Source organism: Pseudorasbora parva, chromosome 16 (assembly GCF_024679245.1).
Source record: "Pseudorasbora parva isolate DD20220531a chromosome 16, ASM2467924v1, whole genome shotgun sequence".
Classification (NCBI taxonomy): Eukaryota; Metazoa; Chordata; class Actinopteri; order Cypriniformes; family Gobionidae; genus Pseudorasbora; species Pseudorasbora parva.
The window spans coordinates 21,657,686-21,679,426 of record NC_090187.1 but is presented as its reverse complement, the minus strand read 5'-3'; the positions used below and the strand labels follow the sequence as shown (position 1 = coordinate 21,679,426).

Genomic DNA, 21,741 nt, shown 5'->3' with positions numbered 1-21,741 from the left:
GCGGCCTCGTTCAGCTCACACAGCACTCGGCTCTGCTCTGCTTTGCTTCTTACTACAGTAAGAGTAATAATCTCATCCATGAGATGACTTCTGCCTGCATCCTGTCCAATTCTTTTAAACCGGCAGTGAGGTGAAGATGACATCTCCCATGAATCTGCGCTCAATCTCGGCGTCATCGAGCTCGCCTTTGTTTTGAATAGTCTTCTGCAAGCCGCAAAAATCAAGGCTACATAGTGTGCCTTTAATGCTTACATTGGGTACCTTAATTTTCAGGCAATGGAATTTCTATGTAATATATTTGTTTTCTGTTTTGTTTTTGGCAATGTGCAATAGATATAACAGTTATCAATGCCATATTTCCTGTAACCACAAAGCTATTTATAGGTTTAATCAGCAGTGTTTTAGTTCCAGCAGTTAAAGGTCTTAAATGAAACGATCACCTGCTGCATTTATATTTGCAACTTCCTGTACACTTTTTTCCTGTAACTGGTATGACATGACACTCTTAAGGAAAAAATAAAGGTTCCTAGTGGGCATCTGTGCTTCCAGAAGAACCTTTAACATGAATTGAACCTTTCCATTGCAAAAAAAATGTCCATTCGAATTTTTAAAATGAAAGTTCAATCTAAGAACTTATTTTAAGAACTGTTTACTGAAAGTTTATTTTATGCTATCGCTGTGAAACCCCTAATTTTGAAACATTTGTTTTTAAGAGTGTAACAAAAGAAAATAGTTTGGACCGAATTCTATAGTACGTGAATGTGGTACCCATTCATAGTCAGTACCATTGTATACTAATGTTCTAAATGTGTGGTTTTGTTGATTCCTTTTTGATACTGTTTACTGATGCAGATTTTATAACATCTTTTTTTGCTTGATAGTTTCTAAAGTCTTCTGATATGATTAAATATGGATTCATGCCAGGAAGCAATTTCCCTGGCCTGTCATGCTAAATAACAAATTTGCCTCATAATAAAAGTATGTAATTCATCGTCACTTTTTTGTTATAATCATTTAATCTTATCCAGATTACGTGAATTGGAAACATTTCAGACATGTCAAAGCCTTGGAAGCTTTTTAACTTTATGTTGATACATTTCTTCCAATATGTCCATGTGTGTTAGGCTGCATTTACACTGCAGGTCTTGATGCACAATTCCGATTTGGTGACTATATTTTTTTGATGACCCGCTTACATCATCTTTTCAAAAGCGACCCATAACCGATATTTGCATTTACACTGTACACTGGCAACCCGCATGCTATTGGCGGGTTTAACGCAGTAGGTTATTGCCTATTGATCACGCCTCTTGTGGTCTGATTGGCTGAAGTACTATCCAATTGTGTACAGAGTCATTTGAATTATGCATGTTTATCACGCCTCTTGTGTAGTAGAAAATACAGAGCAGACTACCCATTGGACTATGTTCAATCTTAAATTGAGCTTGGTCTGGTGATAGCCAGACAACATGTCTGTAGGAAAAATGCAAATATCTGGTTTTCATTTTGTTATAGTTATTATTATTCATTTAAGAGGGTTTTTTTTCAGTTGATGTAATATGTGTTTTTAATTACGTCTGGATGCTAAAAAACATTATAATTTTTATTCCATGGTACCTCTACCATACATATAACGTAAGGGCACTACAGCCTGGTTTCACAGACATCCACAGACAGTGTTTAGATTAAGCCAGGATTAGGCCTTAGATCAATTAGAAAATTTTAAGTAGCCTTTTAAAATGTGCATTAGAGAGGAAAAAACATGACTGGTGTGCATCTTAAGACAAAACAATGGCTCTGAGATGTTTTAAGGTATGCCAGTGAAAGTTGCTTTCACTTAAAATAGCTTGTATGTATTTTAGTCTGGAACTAGGTTTAAGCCATGTTTGGTGAAACCGGGGGTACTTGTCAGCTTGTTCTTGATCAGGCTTAAATCAGACCTGAAGTATCTTAAAGCTAAATATAGAACTATAGTTATAACTTATATATATATAAATCAGACCTGAAGTATCTTAAAGCTAAATATAGAACTATAGTTATAACTATATATGTACCGTAATTCCTCAAATAAAGACCGGGGCCTTTATTTACCTGAATGAATGGTGTGAAAAGGGAAAAACATCCAGTATGCGGCAGTCCTGTGGGCAAAAATGCCTTCTTGATGCTGGAGGTCAAAGGAGAATGGGCCGACTAATTCAAGAAGAGCAACTTTGACTGAAATAACCAATCGTTACAACCGAGGTATGCAGCAAAGCATTTGTGAAGCCACAACACGCACAACCTTGAGGCGGATGGGCTACAACAGCAGAAGACCCCACCGGGTACCACTCATCTCCACTACAAATAGGAAAAAGAGGCTAAAATTTGCACAAGCTCAACAAAATTGGACGGTTGAAGACTGGAAAAATGTTGCCTGGTCTGATGAGCCTCGATTTCTGTTGAGACATTCAGATGGTAGAGTCAGAATTTGGCGTAAACAGAATGAGAACATGGATCCATCATATGCCTTGTTACCACTGTGCAGGCTGGTGGTGATGGTGTAATGGTGTGGGAGATGTTTTCTTGTCACACTTTAGGCCCCTTAGTGCCATTTGGGCATCATTTAAATGGAATGGCCTACCTGAGCATTGTTTCGGACCATGTCCATCCCTTTATGACCAACATGTACCCATCCTCTGATGGCTACTTCCAGCAGGATAATGCACCATATCACAAAGCTTGAATCATTTCAAACTGTTTTCTTGAACATGACAATGAGTTCACTGTAGTAAAATGGCCCCCACAGTCACCAGATCTCAACCCAATAGAGCCTCTTTGGGATGTGGTGGAACAGGAGCTTCGTGCCCTGGATGTGCATCCCACAAATCTCCATCAACTGCAAGATGCTATCCTATCAATATGGGCCAACATTTCTAAAGAATGCTTTCAGCACCTTGTTGAATCAATGCCATGTAGAATGAAGGCACTTCTGAAGGCAAAAAGGGGGTCAAACACAGTATTAGTATGGTGTTCCTAATAATCCTTTATGTGAGTGTGTGTACAGTTCAGGCCAAAAGCTTTGAAACATTATTATTTGTGATGTTTTTGAAAGAAGTTGCTAATGTTCATCAAGCCTGCATTTATTTGATTAAAAAAATACAGATTTTTTTAAAATATTGTGATATATTATTACAATGAAAAATATTTGTTTTTTAATTTATTATACTTTAAATTCTAATTTACTTCTGTGATGCAAAGCTGCATTTTCAGGATCGTTACTGCAGTCTTCAGTGTCACATGTGACATCCAGTCTATCACATGATCCTTCAGAAATCATTCTAATATTCTGATTTATTATGAGTGTTGGAAACAGTTCTGCTGCCTAATATATGTGATGAATAAAATAAAAACATATTTGCAAATAATATAAATCTCCTTTACTATCATTTTGTATCAATTTAACACATCCTTGCTGAATAAAATTATTGATTTATTTCAAAAAAAGAAAAATGACTGACCCCAAATTACTGACCAGTAATGTATATTGTTGTTACAAAATATTTCTATTTTTTAAAAAAGTGCTTCTTTTTTCTTTTCTTTTTTTTAACTTTCTATTCATCAAAGTATTATAAAAAAGTATCACAGGTTATGAAAAAAATATTAAGCAGCAGAACTGTTCCAACTTTGAAAATGAATCATCATATTAAAATGATTTCTGAAGGATCATGTGGCACTGAAGACTGGAGGAATGATACTGAAAATTCAGCTTTGCATCACAGAAATAAATGATTATTTCAAGTATAATAAATTGAAAACCTATTATTTTAAATTGTAATAATGTATCACAATATTACATTTTTTCTGTATTTTTGATCAAATAAATGCAGGCTTGATGAGCAGAAGAAACTTCTTTCAAAAACATTACAAACAGGTGTGTGTGTGTGTGTGTGTGTGTGTGTGTGTGTGTGTGTGTGTGTGTGTGTGTGTGTGTGTGTGTGTGTGTGTGTGTGAATATAACACACTTCAGCTTTAAACTACTATAAAGTCCTAACTATAAGGTGAGCAATATTTATAATGTAATATATAGTAATTTAAAGCTGAAGAGTGTTATAGTCACGATTGTGAAGTAATTATTATTATTCCTGACCACCAATGGTCAGATTGTTCTGCCCATAAAATCATGCCATGTTTTGTTCTGCAACATATTAAATTGGGACAGGAGAAAGATCAGTTTTAACATCCAAAAAATGACACACTACGGCTTTATTTACTCTCTTGTGACAGCGAGTGATTTCTATACAATTTTATAGAAAGAATCAACTATAAAAATGTGTCAATCTGCTCTGTTAGAGTCTGATTGCAGGATTTTTTTTCTCTTGTTGCTTGGAAAGGTTGTGAATTTGCCATTTTGGCGCATACAGCTGACTGAAGCTGGAAACACAATAATGAGCTCATGTGTGGGACAGAGTGTGTGTGTTTGTGCAGCTGGCATGTGCCATCTTCTTCCTCACCTCTAATAATGTCATCTGCTCTACAGGTAAAAGTGACACAGGAATTGAAGAACACGCATACGGAGCAACTCGGCCGCCTTCACCTTAAACACCAAACAGAATGTGATTTATTGGAAGATATGAGGTAAGCCATTAAATGAAAACAGTGCCTAAAACACGCATTCATCCATGAAAGTGAACAAATTAAACCAAATGTGGAAAGCGAGAGAATTCTCCCTGTTTTTGAAGACCACTCGGATCTCAGTACTGGGATGTGACGAAGGCATTTCCTTTGGACTTGCTACTTGTGGGCCAGTCGTTCTCACAGCTGGAAGTCATAACAGTGCTGCTCTTCTCTTTTTTTCCTGTTTTTTTCTCTCCTTGCCTTTTCTTAAAATGGATTGAGGGCTGGTTAAGAACAGGGGGAGGGAATCGTGTTAAAACCGCTACTTTTGGACACGGAATTTATGTACGTCTTTTGCGTGTATGTGTTTGTACATGCTTATGGGTGTTTATGAAGTTATTTGACAGCGGCACACCCTCACAAGGGAGCTGAAGATGAAAATTGCAGTGCAATCATAATCTACAGGCTATTTTGGTCTGTGTTCGTGTGATGGAGTGAAAAGTCCAAAAGAGAGAGAGGATGAGGATGGGTTAAACTGCAGATTTTTTTTTTCAATTAAAGAGTGTCTGAAGAGTGTAATTTGTTTTTTTGCCACTAGTGGTAGTAAAAAAAAAAAAAAAAATGGTTTTCTAAAATTCTCCCCCTTCCGTTTGCCATTTCCTTTTTTGGGTGCTATATTGTAAATGCCTATTTTGCATGCCATATTCTCTAGAATATGTCACCTTTTTATTTTAGAATATGTCCTGTACACCTTTCCTTTCATTCTTGCTGGTACACTTTTATCACACGACAGACCTGACACTTTTCTCCACTCATTCCAACCTGCCTGCACATGCTTCTTCAGCTCTTTTCCAAACTCCCCATTGCTCTGGACTGCTGACCTTAAGTACTTAAAAGTCCTGCACCTTCTTTACCTCTTCTCCCTGTAACCTCACTGTTCCACTTGGTTCTCTCTCATTTACACTCATGTATTCTGTCTTGCTGCGACTAACCTTCATTCCTCTCCTTTCCAGAGCAAACCTCCTCCTCTCTAGACTTTCCTCCACCTGCTCCCTGCTCTCACTACAGATCACAATGTCATCCGCAAACATCATATTCCATGGAGATAACTCATTCTAGGGGACCTTTAAACAATAATGTACTTGACACCGTGATGTATTGTGAATATACTACAGTAGACATGGCCGAAGATGTTGCAAGTATTTCGCTGTATTAATCCATTTAGCCGTGGCTATATTTACAGTATAGCATGACCTGATTGGCCTCCTGTATATTTTTTGTTTATTAGAATGTCTGTCTGATTCTCTGATTCGTTATACCGGCTGTTTGGAGAAAGGATCAGAGTCATTCTGCCAGTGTCTAGCTTTGCATCTTTACACAGAACAGCTACCAGCACACTTTAATAGCTTTACGCCTCATAACCAAAGACCTTCAGCTTGTGTTTCTGCCGTCCCCAACTACAGGCAGTATAGACGACAAAAAATAGCGAGATATGAAAGTCAGTCACACCGTGAGTCAGCTAACCATCTGGAATCCTGCCGAATGTGCAGTTTCCTAGCTGCTGCTAGCGATGATGCCACATTTAAAGGTGATGCTTGTAATTATTTTGGATCTTAAAGTGCTTAGTTTAATGCGCAGGAACAACTGTAAGAAGGCTATTGAAATATTGATCTGTCAGTTTAAAGTCATTTATGGATAATCTGTTTGGAAACTCTTAACTCTTAAATTTTGCAATATCGTCACTAGCGGAAACACACTTTACCATGAATCTAATATGATGCCATTGACTGAGAGAGATGGAATTCAAAATGTACAAGATCATGTCTAACTTTGATGTCTAAATAACATAGATTTTGCCCTCTTTAAGGGGTTGTCATTTATTACTCACCCTCATGTTGTACCAAACCCGTGAGACTTTTGTTCATCTTCGGAACTCAAATGAAGATATTTTTGATGAAATCCGAGAGCTCTCTGACCCCTCCATAGACTACAAAGGAATTATCACTTTCAAGACCCAGAAAGATCAAAGACATGTTCATGTGACTTTAGTGGTTCAACCTTAATTTTATGAACCGATGAGAGTATTTTTGTGCACAAAAACAAACAAAAATAACGACTTTATTCAACAATTTATTTACATTTGTGTCAGTCTCCTGGGCTGTTGACAGTACACGGCTTATTATTGGCCGACGCTGTTCACATGTGCACCACAATGCATGCACTCAGAAGTGCTGCACCATTTATGTCAACAGTGTAAGACACAGAACTGAAGAAATTGTTGAATAAAGGAATTTTTGTTTGTTTTTGGAAACAAAAATTATACTCATCTTTATAAAATTGAGGTTGAACTATTGAAGTCACATGGACTATTTTTACATTCAAAAACATCATAACTAATAAGTAATAGAATATTTTCTACACTGGTTTTGAGGCTCTCCCCAAAACGCTGGGTTTTGATTGGCATGCTGCACTGGAGACTTAGAAGTAAATGCCCACGGCTAGTATTGGATAAGATTTGCATATTTAATGAGCTTCAGCTCCCGTCATATCTATGGCCCTGCCATGACTGTGTTCTTCCACAACCAGGAATAGCGCAATATCTTGCTATCTTCTTCGTAGCTCCATGAGTCAATGGGTGGGGTTACTAAATTAGAGCTGCTGTAGATGCGGTGTTTTGTCATGCAATGACGTATAGATGGTGCACACGATCGTTTCCTGGGCTGGTGTCTATAAAAGTTTTTCTTTGACTAACAATGAAGTTTTCAGCTCTGAAAAAAACTTTTACTTTTATATATCAAAAGCTCAAGGGAAAGTTGATTTCTCAATTCCTCACCCCTTTAATATGAGGTACAGATGAATATTTAAGTCATTAAATTCAAGTTTACATCAATGCTTGCTTCCCTCCATTGTGACTCAGTAATTCTCCATTCAGCTTTCAAACTATGTGACGCATTCGGTTACAACATTCAACACAATGAAACTCTTTCCACAATAATTAATTGTTTCTCTTATTATGCTTGATCTGTAGATAACGGTCTATGGTTTCTCATAAAAGGACTTTATCTTGCTGGCATTTATTGCTGTAAATCGTGTTACTTTCTACCGGTTTTCTGTTAGATCACAACATTGGACTAGATATTGTATTGTTCTTCACACACAGTAACTGAAATGTTAAACTGTTAAAAGGGCTTAATAAAGTATTGCATAGATAATGTCATTACTCTGTGCGTCGATATACCTTTCCTTTCTGTTTTGAGCTTCTCAATGCGTACTGAGTGCTGCGCGCTGTGGTATTGCTTCAAGCGCTTCTTCCTGCCCACGGGATGCGCATACGCGCTTATTATTACACACTATGTTGCTTCAAGCACATTATCCTGTGCATGGGATGTGCATGCGTGCTTTGTGGAACTCTGCATTATAATAATTTTGCGCTATGAAAGATTATTAATAGCCTTTCTTGTTCTGCTCTATGTTGCGGCCTCATTAAAAATATGTGCTATACATTTAAAATAAATGTAATTTCTTACTATATAAGGCCCTATTTCTATAACTATATTTACTTGTTTTTTATGAATGTATTTTGTGTAACATTTTACCAGATTTACAGCTACACTTATTTACTTTTATGGGTTTTTTTTTTTTTACCGCCTAAATGTTAAGATTTTGTACCGGTATTGTGCACTCGTGATTTTGTAACTTTTGCAAATGATCCACGAATCTAATTTATTCACCATCTATAGTAGTATTTTTGTCATTGATTGATCTTTTTATTTGATGTTTTTCATTATAATGAAGTTGTCTGTATTTAGTTGATTGTGTTTAACTCACAAAAGTGATTACACTGTAAAAATTATTTAGAAAAAAAGTTTACCTAGTTGCCTTAAAATTTTGAGTTCATTAAAATTAAAATTTTGAATTAATACAATGAACATTTTTAGAGATTCGACAACCTTTATTAAAATATTAAAAGATTTTGTAAACATATTGGGTAATTGTGTGTATTTCTGATGATGCAGTGAAACATGCCAAATATTGCTATTTTTTATGATTTGTCTATGTTTTATGTGGTTCAGATTAGGGCTGGGCGATATGACGAAATATATCGTCTGGACGATAGAAAATGTCTATCGTTTTATTTAAGGGCTCTATCGCTTACGCCACGATAAGGCGTTTATGGCAGAATTTTACGTCAAGATGCACCTCACGCCACGGCATGCCCATGCACGCTGCAATACATAAACACACATGGAGGAAGACGGTAGTAGACGCGGTTCAGACCAGGGTAATTATCAGAGTAATGATGCCAGAGTGGTGGCAAAAGTGCTCGAAACACACTTCAGACACAGACGCTTCAGCGGGCTTTTACGCGTGGCACACCATAGCCATATATTGAAATATTTTAATGGCAGGTGTAGGGATGGCGAAAACTAAACATTTTCTTGACCGACCACCGAGCCTCATTAGCCGGTTGAAACCGGTTAACCGATTAGTTTAAAATATGCTGCGCTATTTGAAATAACAGCCGCGAGCCGCGCTCCCTCTGTCTCTCTCTCACACACACACACACACACGCGCTGCCGCCTCCCTTCCACTCACGTCACTTTTTTTAAATCCCCCACAGCGCGAAACACGAGTCCCGCAAACGCGCCGCAGAGGAGATTGTTTGTAATCAGAGGACAAATGGCTCCTTAGTTTCGAAATGGTTTGGTTAAGGTGATCGCGTTGAAAATAAAGGCGTTTGTCCAGCGTTAGAAGCTCATTTGAAACATTGCCGCGGCTCATTTAAGAAAATGACAGCTCTGAAGAGACGCCGCTTTAGTTCGAGTTAGAGCTAACAATAATAAAGAAAGACGATCAACACCTTATGTGTTACCACTGAAATGAAGATGTAATATATTTCCAAATGTAAGCCCATCTTATGCGGAATGACGCTTCATCCTGTCGTCTGCTCTGACTCTAAGCTCGAGTGTTTACTTTTTGCAAACCTTGTGAGCGCGCAAACCCAAACGCTGTGACCTCGCGCCAAATGTTCTTATTGGTTTATTAAGTACAAACAGGCCAGTTATGAAGAATTGAGTGCGAGGGATATGTTCAATCACACAAAAAGATTTTGGAATGAGACGGCTAACTGTAGCGTTTAGCCCACTGTATAATAGCCTAATTTAGAGATCACTTTTTTATTTATTTTAACCGACAACTTTGATCGGTTAACGTTGATACGGTCAGCCATCGGTCAAACGGTCATCGGTTAACATCCCCTAGGCAGGTGTTAACTTTACCAACAGTCTTGCTTGAAAAAAAGGTTCTAAATAAAATAAAAATGTAGTCCATACTACCTTTATTTGTTTTGTATATCATTTCAAACTGCATTTCCACATTGCAATTTTGTATAGACTATTCATAAACTGAATTAACAGAAAAATTGCTATATCGTTATGTATATCGTTATCGGGATATCAAATGAGCTATATCGGGATATGAAATTTTGGCCATATCGCCCAGCCCTAGTTCAGATACAATAATATTTTGAGTTTCTATTTATTAAACAAATTTCCTTCATTCTATCAACTCAAATTTGTAATTTCAATAAACTCAAAATTATAAGGCAACCAGGTTGGTTACTTTTTTAAGTTAAACCAACAAAAACCTACATTTTTTTATATTTTATTTTTTTATTTTTTTACAGTGTATCAATTCAACACACTAAGGTTTAGAAATTCTACATATCATTTTTTTTAAACAAAACTGCATTGGTATCGGTTAAGTATCGGTATCGGTCGATACTAGGGATGCACTGGATTTTTGCCGATATCCGATATGCCGATATTTTTCAGCTTATTTTGGCCGATGCCGATACCGATGCCGATATATGTTTATTTTTTCCCTTTGTTTGGAAACAACACCATTTTGAGCAAAAACTATTTTTTTTCATTCTGGTTTCAGATTTCTGAGGTATCCTTACTAAAAGAATTCTTGTTGAAGATAAATAAATTATAATAAAGTTCTTTTTATGATAAGAGTATATTAAAAGCTCTGAAAATAACAATAATAAAGTCAGTAATTTTTCACCCCCGATGCAGCTGTAACCTAAATATTGTATTTTTGGATTTAACGTTTGTGCACATGAAGTGGGGGTGGCATGACATCCATTGATGCTGTCTTTTAATTCTACAATTATTGTAGAGCTCCTTGGATTATTTTTCATCATCCATTTTGTAAAATTGTATTACAGATTAATACACTGTATATAAAAGTATTTAATTTACAAGTGTCATGCTTGTGGTTTATGACATCATTACTGATTTGTTTATTCAGAACAAAAAGTAACTTCAATTTATTTGTGTATTCTACTTTTCATTGTATTAGTGTAACAACAGCGCACCCACTACATGTATAAATATATAGCGGTCTAGCGGGAGGGCACTAGGACCTGGAGGAGCTTCTGCTGCTATGGAGGCTGCCGCACGCGCTAGAGAGTGGGGAGACGCGATTGGGCTTGTTTTGGGTTCGTTTTGTTGTGAAAACGTGGCAAATCTGCTGCTGACGGTCACGTCCTTCTGTACGTGCATTCAGAAATTCAAGGCAGCATTTAAAAACAGTCAATATAAATCACTGTACATGCAATGTATTTTCTTGTTTTCACTTGAAGAATGACTGCAGTGCTGACATGGTCTTATCGCTGTAGCACTCCTTGCACACGTGAGTTATTGCAGGCGCATATCAACACGTTATCATATCGGCAAGGCATATCGGCATAATGTTTTCATATCGACCGATGCCGATTTTTATATTTTAAGCGTTTATCGGCCGATTCCGATGTCGTGCCGATAATATCGTGCATCCCTAGTCGATACTCAGAATTTTTTAGATCAGATCGGTTCTGAAAAAAAATTGTATCTGTGTATCCCTTAGTAGAATTATATCCTTTTAATGTTGACTTTTTACTCAATGCAGAGTGGACTGCATTTTCGATATTGAAGCCCATTAGCCAAACCAAACTAAAGGTATGGTCACATTTACTGTTGTTCAGTGATTTTTCACAGTCAAAATTGAGTCGATTAAATAGGAATCTGTGTATTTTCTGCTGAGGGATTTCCCCACATAGGTTCAAGTTAGTTGCACAAATTTGTTTGAACAACCGAAAGTGTCTTGGCTTGACTTTGGTGTGATCTGTGCTTCATGCATCGCTGCGCATTGATAATGGATTTATCAATGGGCTTTTTCTCTGATGTTACCACACCTTAACCCAGATTGGGACTGGGGATGTGCAATTGATTTGTTCTTTGAATTTTTGCTGTTTGTATGCTGTGTAATGTAGAATATCATAAGAAGGTTATTACCGATGCCAAAACTCATTGCTACATTCATCACATTGCATTTCGATGGATTCTCTCCCTTCTCAGTGTCAAAGACATTCATAGATTCAGTCATTCTCCTCTGTTTTTTGTTGCTCTGGCTGACTATTGCTGACACACACACACACACACACACACACACACACACACACACACACACACACACACACACACACACACACACACACACACACACACACACACACAAACAAACACATTCTAAAGCTGGCCTAGTGGGATAAATCAATGTCTCGGCCAGGAGTCAAAAAGCCCCATTGATTGAGCTTCTCCTCTGAGTTTGATATTCCTGTTTACCTACTAGCCCACTAATGCTCTGACCATAATCTCTAAGACAGGACAAGAGACCAGCCATGTGAGCAAATATATTATAACATTAGAACTTCTTCAGTACAGTCATGCTCACACTGTGACAGATATATTTAAGGATGAGTTCATAATGTATTTTGGGCAGTACTGCTGACTCTTACAGAACGAGGAGTCATGCTGGAGTCAGTAGTAACTTCAAACATGAAGGTCTCTGTATGTTTTTATTTCTCCTGTTGCTCACCCATTTGAAAATGCACAGATGTTGATTTGAGCACTTGGCCAATGTAACACACTTGCGTTAGCTGTGTTGAGGGAACTTCCAGTTAATTTCTGCCAATACTAGCTGGTTGAAGTCCACCATCAATATATTCCAGTCATTAGATGACGCGGGTAAGTGACCTGAGCTATATCTAGTGACTGGAATATCTTGAAGGTGGACTTCTTTGACTTAACCAATAGGCAGGCCAACATCATATGTTTGATTGCTTAGAAAAGAATTAGAATGATTTAAAGGGGTACTTCAGCGCTGGGAAGATGAATCTGTATTTAAACTCGGTCATCAATGCAGTAGAAATGTGAAATTATTTTTGAATTTGGTGTCTTCTAGACTGAGAAAAGACAGAAAATGTATTTTTGTCCCATGGGGATTAAAGACTACAATTCCCAGAATGCTTTGCTGCCTTGTGAGGCCATTCCCAACGCCACCAACTTGATTACTGTGACGGAGTTGAAGACACTACAATTAAAAACTGAACGTGTCTGTTCAAAATAATGAATGAGTCACCGTGCGAGTCTTACAGCACTGAGCACTAACTGCACGAGTGATGAGAGCTGAGGTAATCGCGACTACACTCGCGGCATACATTCACAACGCGAGTTCAGTCTGGCGCGTTTCAGTTCATGCCTTTGCAAGCTTAACTTTCATAGAAATTAATTTGAGAAGTTAAAAGACTTACATTGCTCACCATAGCTCCGTTTAAATGAGTGCCTGTAGCTGCCAGCTGATCTCTCCCTGCCAGCTGAGTGTAATCTCCCATCCCCCATGCGCGGATTCAAAACATGCGGAAATGGCTCCCTCTGCTGGCTGTAGTCTTTAGCCTTTGGGCAAACATTCCTCCTATGATGCAAAAATCGTCAATTTGCATCATAGGAGGAATTTTTCCAGAAATAAAATGCATAAATCTCTTGTCTCAGGGGGAAATGAGGGGGGAAAGCACAATCATTTGAATATACTCCAGGGTTTCTACTGATAAAAAGCCATATGCTAATCGCTGAAGTAACCCTTTAAGGAAAAATCTTTTTGCAATTCATTCTATTTAATTTTTCTCTTAAAGGGATACTTAACTGCTTTTTCATATTAAACTAGGTTATTCCCTTAACTAAGTCGAGGTGATACATACCTCTCTCGTCTCAGTGCGTGCACTTAATCTCTCTGATGTGCGGTGATGATATGATAGCATTTAGCTTAGCCCAATAAGTCAGTTCATTCACTATGGTACCAAACAGAGATCAAGTTAGAAGCGACCAAACACCTCCACATTTTCCCTATTTAAATACAGTTACATGAATAGTTGAACGATCAAGTATGTTGACACAAAATAAAACGTGGCGCTTTTCTAAGCGGATTAAAAAGGAGAATATAATGTATTGCGGAATAGCACTTCTGAGTACTTCGACTCGGTGCAGTAAAAAGTCACGCCTGAAAAATCCTACCTCAGAAACAAGAGAGTGGTGGGGGGGATTGGTTTACGATTTAAATCAAAGTGGCAGGTTTTCTGGGCTTGTTTGTATGAATGCATAATTTTACCTTTTTTGTGTTTTATTCATAAATATGACTATAAAAATAATACTTATTATTTTACTATAAATAAACAATATTTGTAATATTTCACTAAAATAAAGTATTTGTATTATATGTGCAATAATAATTTTGTAATTGTGTAAAAAAAAAAAAAACTTTGAAACAGTGCATATATTTATTTAATTAACACTAGCCTCTGTGAACTGATAACTGTTAAAGGGTCATGAAACCCCAAAACACTTTTTTTGAGATGTAAACAGATATGTATAGGCTGCACATCATTGAAAACACTAAGGGTACTCATTAATGGTATGCATATGTGAAAATAGTTATTTTTGCATTTTTCAGAGCGATTTCTGTCTTCCGGTTTGAAAAGTTTAGTCGGAGCAACGTCACAAATGCTGACGTCGGCACGGCCTTTTCGGCCCAAGTATGGGCAGCTGGGCACATGCTGACGTCGACCGCTCTGAGCAATTCTCGATATATATTCATGACATGAAGCTCATTCAGTCCAATCCCTGCGCTGTAGTATGCATACAAGATAATTTAGTTAATATGCATGAGACAGTCACTTCTGTCAGGCTCGTCTTACATCATTATTGTAGAGATATGGTGGGGAAGTTTTGGAAGCAGCGTGCGGAAAAGTCACGGAGGAAAGCTAGGCGTTGTGCTGATACGAAGTAACGTAAAGGGCGCCGAGCGAGCTGTAACCGGCGCCGTCTGTGGAAGCCTTTGCTACAAAGGCTCGGTAAAGTAAAATTCACCTGAGGAATCGCACGCCGAACCTGCAAGCGTTGACTATCTATGTCAGGAGTGCAAAATAACCAATCTGTAATCTGTAGGCCAATGAACAAAAGCCACGTCCTCTCCGTTTTATTTGTCGTCACAGCCATGCACTAAACCGCATGTGTTCGGGCTCTTAGTGAAACAGTGTGATGCATATTTGGACAAATTTAGATTTAGCTGCCGAGTGATAGACAGCGCGGATCGTCACGGCAACCCAGCGCGCGTCGCTCTGCTTCAGATGCGCGGTCGAGACTATGGAGCCTCAAACCCCTTCGCTTTTACCCCGATCTAGAATTACACATCTCTTATCACATCGCATGTTGGGTGGTTCACGTTCTCTTATCACGTCGGCGCGTTGTTCATCTTGCCAAACAGCGTGCATATTTGGACAAATATAGTTTTATCACGTTTGCAAAATATTTCGTCATGCAGAATAACATTTATTTTCATTTCTCACTGAATTATGCTGGTTTGAATATGAAGAGCTGAATGATTTGCGATCTCTGCTGCACGCCACTCATAGCTCTCTCATTCGCTGTACTCATCCCTCATTTAATCTCTCTGTGGTAAACAATGCCAACGTGAACCAAGAACATGTCTCAGAACCGCTCAGCACCTACTGACAGACACTCCCCTATTTATGCAAACATTCCCTCTTTCCACACAATACCATCCCACCTTTTCACAGTCGACCACTCCCCTTTTAACAAGCTTTTTCAAATCGAAGGTGTGAAAAAACACCGCTGCAGCAGGGGGGTTTCATGACCCTTTAAGCCATATCATGTTTTCAGCTTTTATTTTTTATTTTATTTTACTTTATCTTAGTCACATGATTGAGTAATCATTCATGTCTGTAGTACCAAATACTAATGTTGTAAGATGATATATTTGTACAGGGCAGCAGTTGATGAACCTTGTCTATATCAGAGATGCCCTGATACTACCAACAGGAAGACATGGGAGGCAGCCATGCACGAGGGATTGTGGGAAATAGTTAAGGAATCCTTGCGTGATATTAAAGAGTTGAAAGACAGTTGTTGTTTCAGAAGCTGATGGATGAAGCAGATGAAAAAGAAGGAAAAAGCAAAGTAGATGAGGGAAAAATATTGTTGCTTTGAGGGAGCCGCTTTTGTGCCTCTTGTGTACAAGAGACATAATGAGTTCCATCAAAAGTCTTCTGGCTGAATTGCTTCTCTTGGATCCTATTGCACTTTCTATTGAAACTCTGTTTCATTGTAACACCACTAGGCAGTTTGTCATATATTGTGTTTTTCTAGACATAGTTATCTGTGTGCACACATAAATAAAAATTCTGATTTCAATTGGAATTATTTTGAATATCTAATATTTATTATTGTGAATATCATTTTGCACTATTTGCAAACTGATCTTTTGGTTTGTGTCCATCAATTGTGTAATACAAAGAAGGTAATCAAATCATATTATTGTGAATGAAAGAGTTATTTCACCCCAAAATGAAAAAATAAATATCATCAATTGCTTAAACCCGCTAGTTCATCTTTGAATCAGCTGACAGCTATGCAATGGCCACTTTGAAGCTTCAAAAAGTTCACAAAGAGAGATCATAAAACTAATCTATATGAATTGAGCAGTTTAGTCCAACATTTCTGAAGAGACACAATCGCTTTATATGATGAACAGATTGAATTTAGGTTTTTATTCACCTATAAACATTGTGAAGAAGCTCGAACCTGCTTGCCTCAAGAGAACAAGCCTGATTGGCTCTTGAAGAAGCTCAAACGTGAGGCACAACATGCGAGAATAAACCTTACTGGTTCTTGAGGAAGCTCAAACATGCTGCATAACACGAGAATGAAACTCATTGACTCTTGCGGAAGCTCAAACGCACTGCGTAACGCGAGACAAACTCATTGACTCTTGCGGAAGCTCAAACGTGCTGCATAACGCCAGACAAACTCATTGACTCTTGCGGAAGCTCAAACGTGCTGCGTAACGCCAGACAAACTCATTGACTCTTGCGGAAGCTCAAACGTGCTGCATAACGCCAGACAAACTCATTGACTCTTGCGGAAGCTCAAACGTGCTGCGTAACGCGAGACAAACTCATTGACTCTTGCGGAAGCTCAAACGTGCTGCGTAACGCGAGACAAACTCATTGACTCTTGCGGAAGCTCAAACGTGCTGCGTAACGCCAGACAAACTCATTGACTCTTGCGGAAGCTCAAACGTGCTGCGTAACGCATGACTGAAACTCATTGACTCTTGCGGAAGCTCAAACGTGCTGCGTAACGCCAGACAAACTCATTGACTCTTGCGGAAGCTCAAACGTGCTGCGTAACGCCAGACAAACTCATTGACTCTTGCGGAAGCTCAAACGTGCTGCGTAACGGCAGACAAACTCATTGACTCTTGCGGAAGCTCAAACGTGCTGCATAACTCCAGACAAACTCATTGACTCTTGCGGAAGCTCAAACGTGCTGCGTAACGCACGACTGAAACTCATTGACTCTTGCGGATGCTCAAACGTGCTGTGTTACACCAGACAAACTCATTGACTCTTGCGGATGCTCAAACGTGCTGCGTAACGCCAGACAAACTCATTGACTCTTGCGGAAGCTCAAACGTGCTGCGTAACGCATGACTGAAACTCATTGACTCTTGCGGAAGCTCAAACGTGCTGCGTTACACCAGACAAACTCATTGACTCTTGCGGAAGCTCAAACGTGCTGCGTAACGCCAGACAAACTCATTGACTCTTGCGGAAGCTCAAACGTGCTGCATAACGCCAGACAAACTCATTGACTCTTGCGGAAGCTCAAACGTGCTGCGTAACGCCAGACAAACTCATTGACTCTTGCGGAAGCTCAAACGTGCTGCGTAACGCATGACTGAAACTCATTGACTCTTGCGGAAGCTCAAACGTGCTGCGTAACGCCAGACAAACTCATTGACTCTTGCGGAAGCTCAAACGTGCTGCGTTACACCAGACAAACTCATTGACTCTTGCGGAAGCTCAAACGTGCTGCGTAACGCGAGACAAACTCATTGACTCTTGCGGAAGCTCAAACGTGCTGCGTAACGCCAGACAAACTCATTGACTCTTGCGGAAGCTCAAACGTGCTGCGTAACGCCAGACAAACTCATTGACTCTTGCGGAAGCTCAAACGTGCTGCGTAACGCCAGACAAACTCATTGACTCTTGCGGATGCTCAAACGTGCTGCGTAACGCCAGACAAACTCATTGACTCTTGCGGATGCTCAAACGCACTGCGTAACGCACGACTGAAACTCATTGGTTCTTACGGAAGCTCTTCAGTCTTCAGAAATTCAGTCTTCAGAAAATTTTATTTAAAACACTTAAATTATATGGACTAATTTTACGGTCTCTTTATGAACTTTTTAAAGTGTCAAATTGGTAGTTGTGTAGTAGTCAATGAAGAGACTCAGATATTATTCAAACTCTCTTCATTTGTGTTTCGAAAGTCAAAAGATGAATGAAAGTCTTGCTGGTTTGGAACAGCATGAGCTGTGAGTAAATGATTGGGTGAACTATCCCTTTAAATGTTTAGCTCACTGGATAACCTTAAAAATCGCTATTATATCAAATTATTTAAACAATTTTTTGCACAGAATTTCCAGCAAAATAGCAACATTGTGGCATACAAAATAATGTAAAATTTGATTTTGGTTATTGTAGGCTGACGTTTCTTAAAATTAGCAGTTTGAGTTATCCAGTGTTTTCGATTCATCCAAATGCACAGAATCACTCTATCCATCATTCTTTAATGAATGAGCTTTTCTTATACACACACACACACACACACACACACACACACACACACACACTCTCTCTCTCTCTCTCTCTCTCTCTCTCTCTCTCTCTCTCTCTCTCTCTCTCTCTCTCTCTCTCTCTCTCTCTCTCTCTCTCTCTCTCTCTCTCTCTTCTCTCTCTCTCTCTCTCTCTCTCTCTCTCCTCTCTCTCTCTCTCTCTCTCTCAAGCTGCTCAACTCTCAAAGGCTTTAATGAAATTGAAACTGCCTGCCTCCTGAATCTCAAGGCTAATTTGATCAGAGAGGTATTTCATGAAAAGCCTTTTCATGATTTCTGCAACATTCTCAAACACCAAAATGCATCTGCTCAATGATTTGAGACCAAATCCAGCCCCAATCACGCATGGACAATAAATAAAATGTGGTGTATTATTAATCTAATAATATGTTCCAGGTTGATATAGATCTAGGCAAGATATTAAAGTTATAGGTTTAGAAAGATCATTTACTTATCCTTTTGTTGTTTAAAACCTGTATTGCTTTCAAAAGTATTCATTTAGTTGTTAAAACAATGCTGTAATGTAACACAAAATAAGTTTTTTTGAAGAATGTCAGTGTTTTTCTGCTCTTGAAAGTCAATGAGGCTAACTTTTGTTTTGGACCTTGTTAACTTTCACTGTCAAACAAAAACAAAAGACTGGTGAAACCATTAGAATTTTTTGGGTGTAAAATATTGCTTTAAGTATTATTCTGAGGAAGATGTCTGATATTTAGATTATAAAAAGTAGTAATAATTATTCTTGCCTTTTACACCATGGCTCTGTAATGTATTTGAGTAATACTGTATATGTCTTGCGTTTTAAAGGGATGGTTCATCCAAAAATGTAAATTTCTTTCAACATTTACTCACCCTAAAGTTGTTCCAAATCTGTATGAGTTTCTTTATTGTGCCTAATACAAAAGATACTTTGAAAGAATATGGGTAACCAAACAGACTTTTTCCCATCAACTGGGGGTGATGACAACCAATAAAACACAGACCTAAAACACACTCATTATACAGACAATAAAAGGAAGATTAAAATATGAAAGGAGAAAGAAAAACAAACAGCAGACCTTGTGGCACCTTCATTTATTTAAAAAATATTAACCATATGACAACAACCTCACAAAAATTCTTATCATTAGAGACTACTAACAACTATTATAAATCATACATTTTGAAAAATTATCCATAGAAATATCAACAAATCTCAAATTATATATATATTTTTAAGAGCTATTGGTCAATATGATACATTTAAAAGGTCTAATAATAAGTTTTTTCCATGTATTGGTAGCCACACTCCATCTCTGACAGCAATGCAGTTGAGTAAAGCAAACTTCTCTTTTGTGTTACTGTACTGGGGAAGACAGTTACGACACGCGTGTCTGAAGGACAACGCACAACTGAACAGGCTACAGGCAGGTGAATGAACAGCGCAGAAATAGTCCTTCATGACTTTTGAATTCTTTGCTGAAATGTGATCTCATGCATTACAGTGCAGTGATTGGATTAAAAGAGTTCATTCTCATGAATGATGTTAAGAGAAGCTCAGACGGATGATGTAATCATGCTCTCTCCAGACATGGTAGCCAATTGCCAAATGAACGTATATACCTCAAGTTGACCTTGACCTTGGTTCATCTTTTTTTTTTACCAGAAGAGTGAAATGGCTCAGAAAACTTTTTTATGGGGTTTATGACAATTTGTCATTTTAAAAGTATGGGATCATTACATTTAAAGGAAATTGTTTTCATTCAGCAAAGGCATATTAAATGTATCAAAAGTTGACAGTACAGATATTTATAATCTTACAAACATTTATATTTGTTAAAAATCTGTTCTTTTGAACTGTTATTTTGAAGAATCCTGAAAAAAAAGTTTCCACAAAAATGTGAAGCAGCTGGTTTCAACATTGATAATAATAATCAGAAATGTTTCTTGAGCATCAAATCAGCATATTAGAATGATTTCTGAAGAATCATGTGATGCTGAAAATTCAGCTTTGCATCACAGGAATAAATTATATTTCAAAATATAGAATGTATAGAAAACGGTTCTTTTAAATTGTAATATTTCACAATATATTGTTTTTACCACAGGAAAATGTTCCTCACATATACATTAAGAAGACCTCTGTCTATGTTATATTACTTTAATTCTTTCTTCAATGCTTTCATTGTTTATTTTGGTAATTATATGGGTCCCTAAACACTATTATGAGAAGTAGTAATGGTGATTTTGCCTCGGCAAGTGCCACCAACTAATACCATGAATCTGTCTTTTAGAACATGTATAACAATAGGAGGGAGAGGGGTCCAGACATGCCTTCTATCTTAGAGATGATCTGGAAGGGTGTGTGTGAGTATTTAGTGGGAAAAAGCAGAAGACAGTGATCTGGGGGGAAAATAGCACAAATTCCTGGAAATTTCAGGCCGTGTCTTGAGGATGGAGGCTTTAGAACACGTGAGGCAAGTAAACAGATTTGAATGTGAAAAGTGAGCCAGTTTGTGATGTTATAGAGCATGATGGGTGTTTTTCTGAAGGGAATGAAGGAATTTGAGGAGGCATGTGAGAGCAGGAGGTGCTGATAAAGGGAGGAGGAGGAGAACTGTAATGTTCGACTCCTGCAGTGTCCCACTGGATTTCACATTCTCTCATGCTCACTTTAACACAGTCATGTTCTCCCACCCAAACGCACAGCGTTCGTAAGGAAATTCAACCGTGCACATTTATGAATTCTTAAAGAGAGCAAGCAAGCCAAAAGTGGAATGCTTCACACACGCTCCAGAATGTCACAAAAAACATGTGGAGGTCACATTTAACCATAAGATTAAAGAAATTTTTTTTTATAATTTGGTTTTGCATTAAAACAATTTAATTATTTCATCCTAAATACAATTTTCCATAATGTATATGTATGTTATGTATGTATGTATAATATATGTACACTATTGTTAATTTTTTTTTTAAAGAAATTAATATTTTTATTCAGCAAGATGCATTAAATTGCTTAAAAGTGACAGTAAAATATTTGTGAAAAACAAATGTTTTCAACATTAATAATAATAAATGTTAAAATAT

The 21,741-nt window shown here is 37.9% G+C and overlaps 1 protein-coding gene across 2 annotated transcripts in view; it reads left to right on the top strand.

Annotated features, from left to right (window-relative positions):
- Positions 1–21,741, top strand: part of LOC137043654 (F-BAR and double SH3 domains protein 2) — a 141,606-nt gene that overhangs the window by 9,792 nt on the left and 110,073 nt on the right. For both annotated transcript variants that reach the window (XM_067419968.1, XM_067419967.1), the window contains exon 2: positions 4,517–4,614. In XM_067419968.1, coding sequence (XP_067276069.1) covers positions 4,517–4,614 — 98 coding nt within the window. The remainder of the gene's footprint in view (positions 1–4,516; positions 4,615–21,741) is intronic.